The 15,071-nt window shown below is 41.9% G+C and overlaps 1 protein-coding gene across 1 annotated transcript in view; it reads left to right on the top strand.

Moving 5' to 3' along the window:
- Positions 1-15,071, top strand: part of AKAP9 (A-kinase anchoring protein 9) — a 161,431-nt gene that overhangs the window by 86,829 nt on the left and 59,531 nt on the right. The window contains exons 21-22 of the mRNA XM_075271761.1: positions 2,826-3,034; positions 12,972-13,192. Coding sequence (XP_075127862.1) covers positions 2,826-3,034; positions 12,972-13,192 — 430 coding nt within the window. The remainder of the gene's footprint in view (positions 1-2,825; positions 3,035-12,971; positions 13,193-15,071) is intronic.

The raw sequence follows: 15,071 nt of genomic DNA on the forward strand, positions 1-15,071 counted from the left end.
GATGTCACAGTACAGGATAATACACACAGTGATGTCACAGTACAGGGATAATACACACAGTGATGTCACAGTACAGAGATAATACACACAGTGATGTCACAGTACAGGATAATACACACAGTGATGTCACAGTACAGAGATAATACACACAGCGATGTCACAGTACAGGATAATACACACAGCGATGTCACAGTACAGGATAATACACACAGTGATGTCACAGTACAGGGATAATACACACAGTGATGTCACAGTACAGGGATAATACACACAGTGATGTCACAGTACAGGGATAATACACACAGTGATGTCACAGTACAGGGATAATACACACAGTGATGTCACAGTACAGGATAATACACACAGTGATGTCACAGTACAGGGATAATACACACAGTGATGTCACAGTACAGGATAATACACACAGTGATGTCACAGTACAGGATAATACACACAGTGATGTCACAGTACAGGGATAATACACACAGTGATGTCACAGTACAGAGATAATACACACAGTGATGTCACAGTACAGGATAATACACACAGTGATGTCACAGTACAGGGATAATACACACAGTGATGTCACAGTACAGGATAATACACACAGTGATGTCACAGTACAGGATAATACACACAGTGATGTCACAGTACAGGGATAATACACACAGTGATGTCACAGTACAGGATAATACACACAGTGATGTCACAGTACAGGATAATACACACAGTGATGTCACAGTACAGAGATAATACACACAGTGATGTCACAGTACAGGATAATACACACAGTGATGTCACAGTACAGGGATAATAAATATATACAATAACTTGCTAAGCTGGTTAGGGTGCAAAGGAGAAGGACAGAAGGATTTTCTGATTTTGGCCAATGTGAGAAGAAGAATAAGGACAATGATTTCTAAATTTAATTTTTTTAGTGCATTTACACTCAGACTACAGGAAGAAATGCAGAGAATCAGAGATCAGTGCGGCCTTCCTGTGATGTTATCGGCCCGGCCTGTTATGTGACTGGTGGTGCTGGGACACCCGGCTCAACCTGTTCTGGCTTGGTCAGGGAATAGTGTTGCAGGCTAGCATCCTTCCATGAAGAACACACAAACACATACGGACACTTGAGTTTAACTCTTGAATTAATGCTTTCCTGTCTGCAACATCTACCAAGAGAAAATTCCGCATTTGCCAAGATATTTGATAACGCAATATAAATATTACGTGCACGTAACCAGTCTATTGTATAGTTCACACCTTGCTGTGTGTATGTGTGTATCTGAAAAGATATAGCGTTACATAGGAAATGTAAGAATCAGGCTTTGGACTACATAGCCTCTGTACCATGGAGACACATAGCAGTTATATAAACAACAATGGTAGATTTTTAATTAAGACTATTTGCAAAATTGCTTCATTTTTCCATTTAGATGTGCTGGAGCAAAAGCAAAAGTTGACCTGTTCCTCCATCAGTGCCTCCTGTCAGTGCTCAGGTTTATATTTCCCTGCGCCTCCCCCTCCCCCCCCCCCCCTGCACCGCTCTCCTGTGTTTTCCCATAAAGGCTTTCTATTCTTTGCTACTTATTCAGAGAAATATTCTAAGAGTCGAGTATTTGTGAGTCTGCTTATTCAGACAGGTTTATCGCTAGCAGCAGCTGTCGGCCCCCCGGGCCCCGAGGCCTTACATGTGACCACACGGGGAAATGTCACATCAATCATCAACCTCATTTTCTGTCCACGTGGCTCAGGATCTTCATTGTACTGTCTGTACCTGCCAAGATCCCCCCCCACCCCCCCAAACACATTGCGTTCTCTTTATCTACAAGTTCAATATTTCACCCTATTAAAATGTATAGGCCTGTTTAGATTACACTGGAAGGTAAGGGGGTGTCTGGATAATTCATCGCAGATACAAAGAGTGTCTTCCCCCCTCTGGAGGACCCAGCCTGTCCATGCGTAATATAAACAGTGTATTGGTTTCAATGGGCACAGTGTAATTCTTTGTCTCACCAGTGTTGGCGCTGCAGGGAAATGTAACACTTACTATTATCTAAACAGATTATGGCTGATTTCTGAAAGTTCTACCACTGATCCACTTATTTGTGGAAGGGGGTCTTGTCACTTTAACCCATAGCAGCTTGAACTCTTTTTTTTTCTTCTGCAGGACACTAAATTACCTGTGTTGCCATTGAGTTAAAGGGATTTTCCAGGACTAAAATATTGATGACTTCTCCATAGGATCAGTATGAGATCAGTGGGGGTCTGACACCCCACACACTTATGATCAGCTGTTTGCTTATGCCTCTTCACTCCATACCAAGCACAGCGCCATACATTGTATAGTGGCTGTATTTGGTATTGCAGCTCAGCCCAGTCACTCCAATGGGACTAACTACAAACGAGTCAATGAATGTGACGTCATGTAACTAATGAAGCAAAACTGGCGGTTTTGAAGCACCATGTTCACTTTGAACAATTGAATATGGGGGTACCAGGTGTCAGACCCCTGCTGATCTGAGGATAAGTTATCAATATGCAAGTCCTCCAAGGATAAAATTCTAACTGTCAACGGTCACCACTAGAGGGAGCTTTGGAACTTACTGCATACATTATAATATCAGTCTTCAGTAAGCACATAAGCTCCCCCTAGTGGTGGATACGGAAAGCCAGAATCATCAGCACAGATAGATACAATAATGGTGTGAATATCACTTGGACCTCTCCTGTTCTAGTATATACTATATATTCCTCTGACCGAGGCTTAGTAGGTTATTGACTTGCGACTACTTATTTGTGTTGTGGGATTTTCTTTATAGGAAAAGCCTAAAGAGAACAAATAAACACCTACTGAAGATACTGCTGGAGGTGGTGAAGACGACCGGCGCGGTAGAGGAGACTATAGGGCGGCACGTTGTTGGCCTGCTGGACAAATCTGGAAGACGTCCATCTACTTCCAAGGTGCCTGTCTGGAGCACCGAGTCTGAAACCCTTGAAGCCGTGTCTCCTGCTGCCATCGCTGTGACTGGTAAGGTTTATGGGGATTGGGGGCGAAGTAAAGGTCCTAATTCTAAGGATAGGTCATCAGTTTCTGATTGGGGGGACCTGACCCATGGTGGTATTAGGACTAACAGAGTACACGGACCTAGATATACATATCTCTATATACCGTGTAGTGGGCGTGTCTGCTCATTGCAGCTGTAACTTGAACTGGGGCTGAGCTTATACATTGGTGTGGGTCTGACGTCAGCCATGTTGTAGCCTCTTTCCTTTCATTGACAAAGGAAAGAGGCTACAATATGGCTGATGTCAGACCCACACCGATGTATAAGCTCAGCCCCAGTTCAAGGAAAGAGGCTACCTGATAAAGCTTCAGCTCAGTCCCATTCAAGTGAATGGTGATGAGCTGCAGTGCCAGACATGACAGGGGAGGTAACAAGTCCTCCTTAAGGCCGGGGCCCCACGGGACGGAAATGCCGCGAGTTGCCTGTAGCGGAAACGCTGTGGGGAAAAATAGTGGCCTTTTACAATAAGTTCAAAGTGGATGGGATTCTAGCGAATCCTATGCCTTCTTGGCGTTAAAAACCACGATGCGGACAAGCCACGATTTCCAAAACTGGAGTAGTTTTGGAATTCGCAGCATGTCCATTATATCTACGGAATCTCCAGCGATTTTCCCCGTAATTTTAACAATTGAATAATTGAAAGTCTGTGGAGGAAAACGCAGCGAACTTTATGTCTAAAGCGCTGCAGGAAGAACCGCGATGTGTTGCTGCTGCGTTTTTTTTTGGCTGCTGGGCCTTAGCCTAAAGGGGTTTTCTGGGACTATCAATATCATGTACATGGGGATCTGACTCTAAACACCTAAAGGATCAACTGTATGAAGAGGGCACGAAGCTCAGGGTATCGTCACTTTTCTTTTTTTTTTTCAGACTGTGACATCACATCTTTTGGTCACATGACCATGTTGCAACTCAGTCCCATTCAAATGAATGGGACTGAACTGCAACACCAAGCACATCCCCTCTACTATGTACAGTGCTGAGCTTGCTACCCTTATTGATCACTTTCCCCTAGGCTGGGCTCTAATAGGTGATCAGTGTGCAAGTCCTGGAGAAAACTTTAATTACATGAGTAGGGTTGAGCGATAGGGATCGGGAAAGATCGGTTCTCGATCAGCAATTGAGCAAATTTCACGATCGGGATCGGCTGGAAAATGATCAAAACTGGATTTTGAAATCTTAAAATCGGCTCAACCCTACTGTATATACAGTCCTATGAAAAAGTTTGGGCACCCCTATTAATCTTAATCATTTTTAGTTCTAAATATTTTGGTGTTTATAACAGCCATTTCAGTTTGATATATCTAATAACTGATGGACACAGTAATATTTCAGGATTGAAATGAGGTTTATTGTACTAACAGAAAATGTGCAATATGCATTAAACCAAAATTTGACCGGTGCAAAAGTATGGGCACCTCAACAGAAAAGTGACATTAATATTTAGTAGATCCTCCTTTTGCAAAGATAACAGCCTCTAGTCGCTTCCTGTAGCTTTTAATCAGTTCCTGGATCCTGGATAAAGGTATTTTGGACAAACAATTCAAGTTCAGTTAAGTTTGATGGTCGCCGAGCATGGACAGCCCGCTTCAACTCATCCCACAGATGTTCAATGATATTCAGGTCTGGGGACTGGGATGGCCATTCCAGAACATTGTAATTGTTCCTCTGCATGAATGCCTGAGGATTTGGAGCGGTGTTTTGGATCATTGTCTTGCTGAAATATCCATCCCCGGCGTAACTTCAACTTCGTCACTGATTCTTGAACATTATTCTCAAGAATCTGCTGATACTGAGTGGAATCCATGCGACCCTCAACTTTAACAAGATTCCCGATGCCGGCATTGGCCACACAGCCCCAAAGCATGATGGAACCTCCACCAAATTTTACAGTGGGTAGCATGTGTTTTTCTTGGAATGCTGTTTCTTTTTGGACGCCATGCATAATGCCTTTTTTTATAACCAAACAACTCAATTTTTGTTTCCAAAATGAAGCTGCCTTGTCCAAATGTGCTTTTTCATACCTCAGGTAACTCTATTTGTGGCGTACGTGCAGAAACGGCTTCTTTCTCATCACTCTCCCATACAGCTTCTATTTGTGCAAAGTGCGCTGTATAGTTGACCGATGCACAGTGACACCATCTGCAGCAAGATGATGCTGCAGCTCTTTGGAGGTGTCTGTGGATTGTCCTTGACTGTTCTCACCATTCTTCTTCTCTGCCTTTCTGATATTTTTCTTGGCCTGCCACTTCTGGGCTTAACAAGAACTGTCCCTGTGCTCTTCCATTTCCTTACTATGTTCCTCACAGTGGAAACTGACAGGTTAAATCTCTGAGACAACGTTTTGTATCCTTCCCCTGAACAACTATGTTGAACAATCTTTGTTTTCAGATCATTTGAGAGCGGGCTGTCCATGTTCGGCGACCATCAAACTTAACTGAACTTGAATTGTTTTGTAGAAAGAAATGGTCCAAAATCCCTTCATCCAGGATCCAGGAACTGATTAAAAGCTACAGGAAGCGACTAGAGGCTGTTATCTTTGCAAAAGGAGGATGTACTAAATATTAATGTCACTTTTCTGTTGAGGTGCCCATACTTTTGCACCGGTCAAATTTTGGTTTAATGCATATTGCGCATTTTCTGTTAGTACAATAAACCTCATTTCAATCCTGAAATATTACTGTGTCCATCAGTTATTAGATATATCAAACTGAAATGGCTGCTGCAAACACCAAAATATTTAGAACAAAAAATGATTAAGATTAATAGGGGTGCCCAAACTTTTTCATAGGACTGTATAATATACAACTAGGGGTGAGCGATCGGGAAAGATCAGATACCGATCGAGCAAATTTCACAATCAGGATCGGCTGGAAAATGATCAGAAATGGGATTTTAAAATCAATCCTTAATCTCAACCCTATCTATGAGTTTTAATTTGTCGTCTGCCTTAGGAGACAGCGGTGTCTTGCTATAAAATCTTACTTTAAAACAACTCCTAACCTGCAGTCGGTTTTACCAGGATTTTCAGGTAAAATAAATACGTGTCCCCTGTAAGATGCATCACAAAGCCGGTTTTTCAGATGTGATTTTGATGTGTTTTTACCCCTAAGTGTGACTACGGTCTTATCCTTCATACTAGTGACGCACGTCATGTGACCTGCACCGCAGTTATCAGCCGGTGACATCACAGCGCCAGGGTCATTGCTTAGCAATAGTAGGATCTGGCTTTGGCAGCGTTCGTGAATTCTTGGCAGATATTCAGGATATTGCCTGGAGAAAGTTTAGGCGTCTTACAAGTGACACGTCCTGTAGATCATTACACAAGGTGAAGTATCTCCCGTACAATGACCCTTGTAATGAACCCTTGTGTGTTCTTGTAATGCAGTTTCGACAAACATAGATTGTTGACGCTTTATACAAGAGGCGTACAATGTCCTAATCTATGTAGTTTCTGTATTGGATGACAGCAAGCAGAGGTCTTAACCCCTTAATGGGGTTGTCCAGGGAGTTCAGATTTCCTTACATTGTCCAGGCAGATGTTGATGATAGACACGGGGGTTCCGACCACATTACGACCCTTGGATCACGTGATTGGAATCTGCGTTCCGCCACCTCTGGTCGCCCCTGCCCCTAATTTCACAGATATTTAATGACCTGTGCTATGGGACTGACTATACACAGTCGGAGTAATCACGTGGCCCGAGGTTTGTGGTGTGGCCAGAACCCCCGGGTCCATCATCAGCATCTGCCCTGGACCAGATAAGTAAATAAAATCTTCATGTTACTATCCATATTTGTAAAATAAATAAATAAATAAAGATACTCCTGCAATTTTCACACTGGCCACTAAGCCTAATAATGGATTGACACTTCCTTATTTTGTAGGGGTTTTCTTTTGCAGCCTTCACATTTACATCACAGATATTCTGCTTATTAGGAGATAACACCAATATAGATAACACCACTGGGCCATTCTTACTGACAATAGATGATGTCACAGCTTATCTCCTCCCCCTCCCTGCACAGAGCATGTCTAGAAAACTCTCCCATAGACCACAGTGAGTCGGTTCCAGACTGTTGCTGCCTATGGCCATGACTGTAAAGCAGATCATTAAATGAGAGTGCTGTAAAGCAGATCACTAAATGCTGTTAACAGAGCAGAGGAGGAACTCGGGCAAGATGGCCGCCCCCATCGTCATGTACAGAAAATAGAATAGAAAAAATATGCAATCTGAAAATTAAAAACGGATTAGGGGAAAAAAAGCGACAGTTCTCTTCTGGTTTTAATAAAAAGTAAATTAAAAAATGGCGATCTGTTCCCTTTAAGCCCCACAATGGGCTAGTCATTGAGGGGTTAATGTGTGTAGTGTATTACCGCACCGGCAAGCCCCGGCGCGTTTTATCTTCTCGGCAGGCTCTGACATGTTCCAGTAATCCGTTTCCTTCTGGAAGTTTTGTTCCTAATCTCAGGGGGAAGATTTTTCAGCGCGCTCTCCGAGCAGACACGAATCACTGCGTATGTAATGTGCGTCCCGGGAGCGGCGCAGTCATCTGTGTGCGGGAACGTTCAGTCCTGAGGAGCTAGCGATCAATAATCAATACCCGCAACATGGAGCGCATAAAGACAAACGCCGGAGCAATTCTTGTAAAAGGGGAATTGACCTTAAAGGGGTTGTCTGGGAAAAAATATTACTGGTGGGGAAAAAAAATTCATACTTCACTGTCCCTGGTGCGCTGGTGTCTCCCAGCGCGGTCCGCTCCTGCTGGGTGAACGTCCCTGCCAAGTGTGATCGCCGAGGCCACTAAGCGGCTTCATCGGAGGGATCGGAGACGTCACATTTCACTTTAAAAAGACACCGGAGCAGCAGGACCACGCCGGGAGAATACCCGAGTTAGGGGAGTATAGAGCTCCCTCTAGTGGCAGAGGCAGACAGAATGTTACCAGCTCCAACAGAACTCCATGATCTAGAAATATATTCTGGAATGAATACAAAGTAGATTTTTAAGAAGAGGTATCGCACCTCACTGTTGGTAGACCATATCCCCTTTATTCTCATTATCCATGGACCATCCCCAATTAAAGTGTACCTGCAATTATAAAACAAATGAATAGTCCAGGTGAATATAAGAAACTTTATAATGGATCTTATTAAAGAAATCTGTTTCCTTCTCCACTTATCAAGTTGCTCATTTAACCTCACACAGAAGTCTATGGAGAGGGGAGGAGGAGGAGGCTGTTAATTGATTTATTGCCTCGTTCTGTGCAGTGGTAGAGTCTTAACTTCAAACACAGCAGTGTCTTTCCCCGTAACATCCTGTTTTCCGCTCCATAGACTTCTTTGTAAAAAGTAACTCAGTCTGATAAGTGGAGAAGGAAACAGATTTCTTTAATAAAATGTATTACAAAGTTTCTTATATTCACCTGGACTATCCATTTATGGAAAGTTGTTTAATAATCGGAGGTACGCTTTGAATGTTGGCATATCCTAGCAGTCGCTTTATAAGGTGGGAATACCCCTTTAAATGAATGACTATTCACCCAGCAGCTTTGGTGAACTGAATCTTGACACATATTATATTAGAACCTAAAAACAGCAAATCCCTTTAAATTCCTCTAGTCCGTCCTGATGTTTTTGTTGCCGGCTTTAACTCCATCATCATTCTCCTTTACATTATAACATGGCAGTGAATGCGCCCTCTGCTGGTGATAACATGATTATTGCCTTCCCCTGTTCTGGGAAACTTTTGGTGCTACAGCTGTTGTCACGACAAAGCCTCAGCTGGCCAAATTGCTCTGATTTTCTTGAAGCGGCCCATAGAAGTGAGTGAAGCATGCTGGGAGTTGTAGTTCCACAGTAGCAGGATCCCTGTCCTAGAAGATCAGTACATAGAAGTTGTCGACTGTGGAATATTCCCCTCCCTAACCATATATTAGTGGTCTGTAGGGCATCAGTGTCCGAGCCAGATAACCCCTTTAAGATAATGAAGTCCACGAGTTATTCAAGACATGTATGTTTTATGCTATGGGAAAGGAACACTTGGTGTAATTAACACAATGTACACTATGTGGCGCTGCACTACAGTATATGGTCTGGGGATGTATAGTAATGCTGCCATGTATATGTAATACCTGCTGCTCCGTCCGTATATACATACACATACATATATATATATATATATATATATATATATATATATTATATGTGTGTGTGTATATATATATATATATATATATATATATATATATATATACAGTCCTATGAAAAAGTTTGGGCACCCCTATTAATCTTAATCATTTTTAGTTCTAAATATTTTGGTATTTGCAGCAGCCATTTCAGTTTGATATATCTAATAACTGATGGACACAGTAATATTTCAGGATTGAAATGAGGTTTATTGTACTAACAGAAAATGCGCAATATGCATTAAACCAAAATTTGACCGGTGCAAAAGTATGGGCACCTCAACAGAAAAGTGACATTAATATTTAGTAGATCCTCCTTTTGCAAAGATAACAGCCTCTAGTCGCTTCCTGTAGCTTTTAATCAGTTCCTGGATCCTGGATAAAGGTATTTTGGACAAACAATTCAAGTTCAGTTAAGTTAGATGGTCGCCGAGCATGGACAGCCCGCTTCAACTCATCCCACAGATGTTCAATGATATTCAGGTCTGGGGACTGGGATGGCCATTCCAGAACATTGTAATTGTTCCTCTGCATGAATGCCTGAGGATTTGGAGCGGTGTTTTGGATCATTGTCTTGCTGAAATATCCATCCCCGGCGTAACTTCAACTTCGTCACTGATTCTTGAACATTATTCTCAAGAATCTGCTGATACTGAGTGGAATCCATGCGACTCTCAACTTTAACAAGATTCCCGATGCCGGCATTGGCCACACAGCCCCAAAGCATGATGGAACCTCCACCAAATTTTACAGTGGGTAGCATGTGTTTTTCTTGGAATGCTGTTTCTTTTTGGACGCCATGCATAACGCCTTTTTTTATAACCAAACAACTCAATTTTTGTTTCCAAAATGAAGCTGCCTTGTCCAAATGTGCTTTTTCATACCTCAGGTAACTCTATTTGTGGCGTACGTGCAGAAACGGCTTCTTTCTCATCACTCTCCCATACAGCTTCTCCTTGTGCAAAGTGCGCTGTATTGCTGACCGATGCACAGTGACACCATCTGCAGCAAGATGATGCTGCAGCTCTTTGGAGGTGGTCTGTGGATTGTCCTTGACTGTTCTCACCATTCTTCTTCTCTGCCTTTCTGATATTTTTCTTGGCCTGCCACTTCTGGGCTTAACAAGAACTGTCCCTGTGGTCTTCCATTTCCTTACTATGTTCCTCACAGTGGAAACTGACAGGTTAAATCTCTGAGACAACTTTTTGTATCCTTCCCCTGAACAACTATGTTGAACAATCTTTGTTTTCAGATCATTTGAGAGTTGTTTTGAGTAGCCCATGATGCCACTCTTCAGAGGAGATTCAAATAGGAGAACAACTTGCAATTGGCCACCTTAAATACCTTTTCTTATGATTGGATACATCTGGCTATGAAGCTCAAAGCTCACTGAGGTTACAAAACCAATTTTGTGCTTCAGTAAGTCAGTAAAAAGTAGTTAGGGGAATTCAAATCAATAAAATGATAAGGGTGCCCATACTTTTGCACCGGTCAAATTTTGGTTTAATGCATATTGCACATTTTCTGTTAGTACAATAAACCTCATTTCACTCCTGAAATATTACTGTGTCCATCAGTTATTAGATATATCAAACTGAAATGGCTGCTGCAAACACCAAAATATTTAGAACAAAAAATGATTAAGATTAATAGGGGTGCCCAAACTTTTTCATAGGACTGTATGTATATATATATATATAGATATAGATATATATATATATATACAGATTTTATATATATATATATATATATATATATATATATATATATATATATATATATAGGCACACAGTAACGTGCTGCCACTATATACTATCTGACATTTGCATTGGAAATAAATAGGATATAGTCAGCTCCAATGTTTGGGTGATGTTTATACCGTATGTAATACGACATATGTTAGAACTGGCGTCTCGTGCCGCCATCTGCCGCTTTCCATATAAAACCTGACAGTAAACAAGAAGCAAATCATCAAAAAATGTTTTTGTAGATCAGAAGAAAAACACATATATACAAAACTCTAGGCCCGACCACCGATGTACAGAGCGCCACGTGACGCCGCTGTCACCAATTCATCTTGAGATCGTTCTCTGCTTTGGCCAGTCCCTGATCACACATTGTCTTCCAGTTGGGACTGTATCCTGGCATTATGTGTTGTGATTTCCCTACAGCGCCACCACAGGCTAATGTAAGAATTACACCGTGTCCATTCTCCTCATTAGGTTGTCTTGTATTGCAGAACAGGACAGTCCTCCAGAGAGAGATGTTCCAACGTTCTTGCCTAGAGGTTTCTGACGGGTCCCGTTATAGTCAGTGGGCTCCGTTGGATATCGGTGTCTGCTGTTTTAGTGGTCTGTGTGTCCCATTATTTTGATCATCTGATGGATCAGAACAAAGGACACCTTGGGCACAGATTTGAACATAACACCAGCCAAAGATGTGTGGCCATGAAAAATTGAACAGTAATAAGTAAAATACAATATTTATTTAGTCAGATATCATAAAATAACAGCAGATGGTAAAGAACATGATTCAGACAACACAACACTAGAAGAACATGTAGGGCAGGTGAAAATATAAATAGATATCATGCATATAATATCATGGAATATATCTTTTTGCAGACAAAATAGGCATAACAGGTGCAAAATTCATGCACACTCCAAATCTACCAGTAAAATACTGGACAGATGGGTGTAAAATGAGTAATTAGTAAATAAATATATGGCTAACTCCAGAGACAAGCACATAAACATATATCTAACTCCTTCAAATAATAGGGAATTCTTATCCACAGCAAGTAGAGCCAAATAGCAGGGAGTAAATACATGTACACACTATATCTCTATGAATGCCATGCCCATAAATGGTGTGAGAGTATATATGCCTAGTCAAACAGAGCCAGCATAACAAATATAGATCCAAAATACCAAAGGGCTAAGTACCTGTAGCCAGATTTGAACATAGCCTAACATCAGGCCTCATACACCTTCCAGATCAGCAATAGGCATGAGGCCTAGAGGGAACAGAAAAATTATTTTGGGAGGGTCATTTTGTTAGACCCTTCATCTATAGGCTGATTCCAGGTTGGTGAGTTGATGGCATACCCTTTAAAGGGGTTTTCTGCCCCCGGCAGTGGCTTCAGGGTATTGCTGCTCTGTGTCTATTACTTGCTTCTGGCCCCATCAGCTGATCGGTCTGTGGTCCAGGTGTCATGCACACCCCCCCCCTTTCCCGATCAGATACTAATGATCTATCCTGTTGATAAGATGTCTGTGTAAAAAAATAAACACCTGCAGGCCACAAAGCTCCCCTTAAGGGGGGTCCCAGAGCAAGATTTAGAATGGACCCTACCCCACAGTTATAGGTTGTTAATGTGATGTATTTGACCCATTTTATGGTAAAGTTCTGTCTACCTGCAGCCACCACTAGGGGGAGCTCTGTACCTATGAATTTATATTGTTACTATCGAATTCTATACAGTGAGCTCCTCCTAGTGGAGACTGCAGGAAAACCAGTGATTGGTGAGGTTCAGTACCGGCCCCATGGCAGGTCCATGGTTTATTGCTATGGAAGGCATACTACCAGGTACCCTATAATCAATTGAAATCTGTGGGGTGTTCATTTCCCCTGCAGCGCCTCCACAGGAGAGAAAAAGCATTACACCCTTCCCTTTTAAATTGGTGCATTGTCTTTAACATGTATTTCTTCTGCAGCCAGTCCTGATGACGGTGATGTCGGCGTTGGAGGAGAAGGTGCAGGACTTTGGTCAGAAGCTTCTACGGAGGAACTAGGCTTACCCCTACAGCTCACTGGTGAAGGATTTTCGGGGTCAGATCTAAGTCCCGATGAGGAGACTCAAATATTCAACATCAGCATCCGGCTCCAGGCTGCCGTGGAGAAACTCCTGGAGGCCATCAATGATACAAGCAACCAGGTACGTGAAAATGGACAGAAGTCCATACAGCTTCTTTGTTATTTCGGGGAAAGCTGGGTGGCATGGGGTTTATAGGGATTGTCATCCAGCTTTCCCTGACTCCTGAATGGCTAATCCGTCTTGTGCAAGGGTGCATTTCTGCTTGCTATTAAGGCGTTTAGAATGATTGGGAACCATAATGGCAGCTATACTGGTAGTAGAACAACATCACCAGTAGGGTGCGCCATTCCCATTCTTTTAATAGTGTGATCTAAAATTTCAGCCACACCCATTGCTCTTAGCAATGTGGGGGGTCTGACAACATTGACCTCCGACACCTGATGGACCCCTTTATAGTCAACAAAGTCTGTCGGTCACCGTTAGTGTCTGCTGTTGTAGCGGTCTGGATCAGAACAACGAACATATTTTCACCTTTACCGTTCCATCGCTTACGAGACTTGTTAATCTGAATTTTCAGGTTCCTTTTTCTGTAGATTTTTCCTGTTTTTATTATTTATTGATTTATTTATTCCATTATTTTCTTCCATTTGCTGTATATCTATAAAGCGCTACAGACTATGTTGGCGCTACGTAAAGATTTATTATTATAAATGTATTTATTGCGGTTTTAGGTGTCTAATCCACTCATGTTATAGTCGCAGTTCTCCGGCTGAGGTTACACTATGGACGATTTCACTCATTCCCCGCATCATTACCTTTCTGGGAATCTCACCAGATTTCCATCATGGCAGGTTTAGCTTAGTCAGTGAGGGCGGGGAGGGGGTAAATCATCAGGTACATGACAAATTCTGATATTACATATGTAGCAGAGCTGAATTATCACTAGCATTGCCTGAAGTCAGAAAACACCGATCCAGGGGGCAACACGGTGGCTCAGTGGTTAGCACTGCAGCCTTGCAGCGCTGGAGTCCTGGGTTCGAATCTCACCAAGAACAACATTTGCAAGGAGTTTGTATGTTCTCCCCGTGTGTGTGGATTTCCTCCCATTCTGCAAAGACATACTGATAGGGGGGAAAAAATGTACATTGTGATCCCTATATGGGGCTCATAATCTACATTTAAAAAAAATAAAAAAAAAATAAAACACCGATCCACTATATTTCCACCCTAAGGGTAAATTACACAACAGGTTTTGCCCAATCTGCCATGAAAATCTTCCTGCAAGCTTTCTATTGCCAGTCCATTCCATTGAACGTTTGGGCAGGACACCGCTTTTTTCTGTCTTCCGATTTTTCTGCGGCACATTCCAGATGCTGTGTGAACTTATCCTTAAAGGGTGTTTTCTGGGAATGTGTCACTATTTTTTTTTTTTTTTATTTTACACCACATTTTTCTAATCTATTTTGTTTTCTGATTGTAGAATTTTTTTTAATTCTATTTCCTGTACATGATTATGGGGGCGGCCATCTTGGCTCTGTTTAACAGCATTTAGTGATCTACTTTACAGCATAGTCATGGTCATAGGTGAGGGCATGCTCTGTACAGGGAGGGGGCGGAGATAAGCTGTGACATCATCTCTTATCAATGGTGATGTAATGATGGCTTAGTGGTGTTCTCTATAGAGGTGTTATCTTCTGTTGTGATTCTGTCTGTCTTGCTTGTGATGTGCAATAAGAACCCCAACAGAATTAGCAAGTGTCAATCTATTAGGCTTAGTGGACACCCTGAAACTTTCAGGATATTGCACTTTATTTTTTTTTTTTTTTATAGATGGGACATGGAAAAATAATAAAAACCTCAAAAATAATTTAACAAAATGAGTTTCTACTAAAAACAATTTAATAAATAGGCCATTTTAGTGGCACATTTTCTTTTAATGCTAATGTTCAATCCTTCCCATCCATGAGGGTCCGACACCCAGGACTCTACGATAAAAGAC

Source organism: Leptodactylus fuscus, chromosome 4 (genome assembly GCF_031893055.1).
Source record: "Leptodactylus fuscus isolate aLepFus1 chromosome 4, aLepFus1.hap2, whole genome shotgun sequence".
Lineage (NCBI taxonomy): Eukaryota > Metazoa > Chordata > Amphibia > Anura > Leptodactylidae > Leptodactylus > Leptodactylus fuscus.